Below are 3,836 nucleotides of genomic sequence, written 5' to 3' on the forward strand. Positions count from 1 at the left end.
ACCCAAACCCCCGTGGGACCAGCGGCCTCGTGACAAGCGGGTACAAAGAACAAGGTTGACACCAAGCCCGCCATCTGGCGAGGGGAACGTCGGATCGCAAACCCGACGGCTGTTTAAAAACCTTGCTTTTTGCCAAGCGCCTACTTTGTCTCGTCTTCCCAAGCGCCCCGGGGTAGCGCCGCGGCCTTCATCGGATTCCAGCTTAGGGCTCCCTATCCGGCAGGCGCGGCGCGGACGGGAAGAACAAAAAGTGTAATACTAGCAGGCCCGTGCGGGCGTGGGGAGTGGGAGCCAGATGACACTGTTTACAATCCGCTGGCCTCTCCAGTCCTTCCCGGCGACGCCCTTCCCACATCCACGGCGACGCGTTCCCCGACTACATTAACGGAATTTCTGAGGAGATGATGCATAACCGTTCGGCGTCAAGCCTCTGTCGGTATACGACGACGCGAGCTATGTTTTGGTAGTTTGGAGTTTTTCTTCGCCGGTGCTCAGCGTTCGGCTTTGTTCTTCTCAAAGAGTGTTTTGCGAGGAACGCGGCCAATCACCAAATCGCGCTTTGAACCGCCGCCGAGCGAGTGGAATGATGAAACCAGGTACAATGTAAACACCTCCAATGCAAACGACATTCCTGAGGGGGCGTAATTTTATATTGGCATATTACTGACACTGTAAATATTATGGATGTGGGATTGATGCAAAGCAGGTGGAAAATGTCAGGTTACCAAATGGTTCGAGCCATAAGCAACGACTTGCGTCGCAGTGTTCCTGTTCCCCAGCAATGCTGCATCCAAGTCTTAAAACAACACTCCTCTGCTGCTGCCCAGTGGCTCTTGTGACTTACTGTGAGGGAAGAAGAATAGCAAGTGTAAATATACACTCGGAGCACTTTATTAGAACTCCCTTTGCTCTCAAAACAGCCTCAGTTCTTCTTGGCATGGGTTCCACACGATGTCGGCAACGTCCTTTGAGGTTCCGCTCCATGTTGACGCGACCGCATCATGCGATTCCTGCAAATATGTCAGCTGCACATCTCCCGTTCTATCACATCCCAAGGGTGTTTGTTTGGATTCAGATCTGGTGACTGGGAAGGAAACTGGAGGACACCGAACTCATAAGTCATGTTCATGGAACCAGTTTGACACGACTTTTGTTTTGTGACACGGTGCATTATCATGGCGGAAGAAGCCGTTAGAAGATGGTCAATTGTGGCCATGAAGGGGCGCACACAGTCAGCAACATTCAAATAGGCTGTGGCATTCAAGCGATGATTGATTGGTATAATGGGCCCAAAATGTGCCAAGAAAAAAAAATCTTCCCCGCACAATTGCACCACCAGCCACTCCGGCACCAACAATCATGCCACAGTCAAACACAGAGCAGTTTCCGCCCCACTCTGATATTTGATGCCAACATTAATTGAAGCCGCTCAGCCGTATATGCATGGTTTTAGGCGTTGCACTGCTGCCACACGATTGGCTGATTAGATAATTGCATGAATAAGCAGGTGTACAGGTGCTCCCAATAAAGTGCTCAGTGAGTGTCCAAGTAAACCAATGATGTCATGCAATACCGTTTATTTTTATTGAAGCAATGATTAAGTGCCAAACAGTTAGTTGTGGAAAAGTTTCACTCAATAAAAATACAAAGCCTTGCTCCCATCCATCTACAAAAAAAAATGCCCATGTTCTTTTAGTCCCATGCTATTACAAACTCAGTGTGTCCCCATGACAACAGCGGGAAAGGTACGTTAAATGTCAATTTAAAGAGACCGGCTCAGTCACCTCAAATAAAGGCTCGCCTTCTGTCAGATATAGCACGGTCTACAGATACAAATTCGTAGCTTTTAAACATTTCTACCTCCACAAAAGACCCTCTAGATAACCTGCAAGTCCCCCCCCCCAAGCTTCTACCATCTCCAGCTGACGTATCACTTCCTAAAGAGACGCTGAAAACAGCGAGGCGGGCTCAACACTTTCTCGGCTGCTGGATGCAGAAGGTCCTGGGAGTGTGGGACTTCTCCACGGCGGGGCGCACCTTGCTGTGCCGCACACTCACGGGAGTCTCTGGAAAGTCGTGGCAGAGCTGCAGAGACAAGAAGGCAGAACCGGTCACGTTTGGCGCCGGGTCAGAGTCCGAGGACCCGGTCGAATTAAAACAAAAAAAAAAACAAAAAAAAAACAAAAACACAAAAACAAAAAAGAAACACCCCCACGGGTCGGACCGAGCAGGAATGCGCACCTTGTCCAGCGTCCCCGCCAGGAGGATGCTGACCTGATGCATCCGGTTGGAGGCGACGACGGACCTGGAACAACAGCGGTGGATGAGACGGGCAGGAAAACGACAAGGGGAGTCCACTCGACCGCGACAGGGCCGCACAACAATTCCGCACCGTCCAGCAGCGGCAGGTTTTCTAAAAGTTTCCCATGCTTTATGTATCGCCTGAGAAAAGCCCATCGTTTCCGATTCCAGAAACGTTTCAAGGCAGCCCCGCCCCCCCCCCGTACCTGGGTTTATCCAGCCTCCTGGTCTCCTTCTCCGGGGCCCCATGGGCGGCATTCTCGTCGGCGCCTTTCTTTGCCACACGTTTACCGCCAGCCTTTACTGAAGCCAGCAAGGACAATGTAAGGGAATAATATTATCAACGGTTTATTTACAAAAGTTGCTCTACGAACGGCTCTGCCGCCAATAAACTGTTGTAGATTGTGTGAAGTGCAACGAAGGGTACTCAAATCCCGAATCTTGCAACAAACAAAAAAAAAAATATATATATCAAAATAAACTTACAAAAGAAAGTTCACCCCGAATCGTCTTCATATCGGGGTGAATTATACTAAAAAGGTAAAGATAATATTGCCGCGGACCCTCTTCTATGCCTTTCCAGACGCGTAGCGGACCGCGGACCCCAGTTTGGGGAACCCCTGCCCTCGCGTTGACGGCAGTACAGAATGTACAGTCACGTCGACTTTTTTCCACTCAGACTGGGGGGGGGGTTTTGTTTTTTGTTTTTTAACTTTTTGTTCGCACCGCTGCAAGTTTTGAAGCCTGTGAGGTTCATAACAAACGTGTCGAAGTCGTTTTGAAAAGAAAAAAACGAAACCGCGACTAAATCCACACGGCACGGGGCCCTGTTGTTTTCGCCTCCGGTGATTTCATTTGCTTAATTGAATTAAAAAAAAAAAAAAAAAGGAATTAAAATCACCGGTCGGTATAAACAGACAAGCATAATCTTGGAAACGGTTTGCGAAAAAAAGAAACAAACCCTATTTAAAAAAAGTGGACTGAAGCGGGCGGCACCATCCGCCCCGTCGACAAACAAAGTCGGGAAAACTTCGGCAAAACTCCCCGTAAATCTCAGCCTCACCCGCCGGAGGGTGTCCAGCTTTCAGCGTGGACGCCTCGTTCACCCCCGCCTTGGATTGCAGCACCATCTTTAAACTTTAACTTTTTGTTTTTCCTTCGTCTTCGTCTTCTTCTTCTTTCCCCCCCAAACAGCCTCGGCGCCGCGCACCTTGTTGTTTTTATACCGAAACAAAGATGACGACGTCCCGGGCGGCCGCTGCGGCGACGCTGTGGCATCGACGACGACCCGGGCGGGGGTGCGTTCGGGGGCCGTTCCGAAGCTCGTTCATCCGAACACCCGCTTAGCGGAGGGAGGGCGGGAAAGCGAAGGCGGGTCGCCGCGTTGGTGCGCCCCCCCCTCGGGGTCTTCGGGGGAATTACAGGGGCTCCACGGCAAATCGGTTTTATACCGTATAATGAAAACATATTTGCGTTATTATTACACATGTTTGTGTACGTGTGTATTTTTGTGAAAACAATATGTAATATATATA

The 3,836-nt window shown here is 49.9% G+C and overlaps 1 protein-coding gene across 1 annotated transcript; it reads right to left on the minus strand.

Annotated features, from left to right (window-relative positions):
- Positions 1 to 1,560: 1,560 nt before the first annotated feature.
- dap1b (death associated protein 1b) lies at positions 1,561 to 3,617 on the minus strand. Its single transcript, XM_080019385.1, has 4 exons — positions 3,365 to 3,617; positions 2,508 to 2,604; positions 2,242 to 2,305; positions 1,561 to 2,085 (listed from the first exon to the last, which is right to left on the minus strand). The coding sequence occupies exons 1-4, from the start codon at positions 3,429 to 3,431 to the stop codon at positions 1,969 to 1,971; spliced, it is 345 nt and encodes a 114-aa protein (XP_079875511.1). The 5' UTR covers positions 3,432 to 3,617; the 3' UTR covers positions 1,561 to 1,968.
- Between the last annotated feature and the right edge of the window lie 219 nt (positions 3,618 to 3,836).

The sequence above is a fragment of the Zeus faber genome, assembly GCF_960531495.2.
Source record: "Zeus faber genome assembly, chromosome: 18".
In the NCBI taxonomy this organism is placed as follows: Eukaryota; Metazoa; Chordata; class Actinopteri; order Zeiformes; family Zeidae; genus Zeus; species Zeus faber.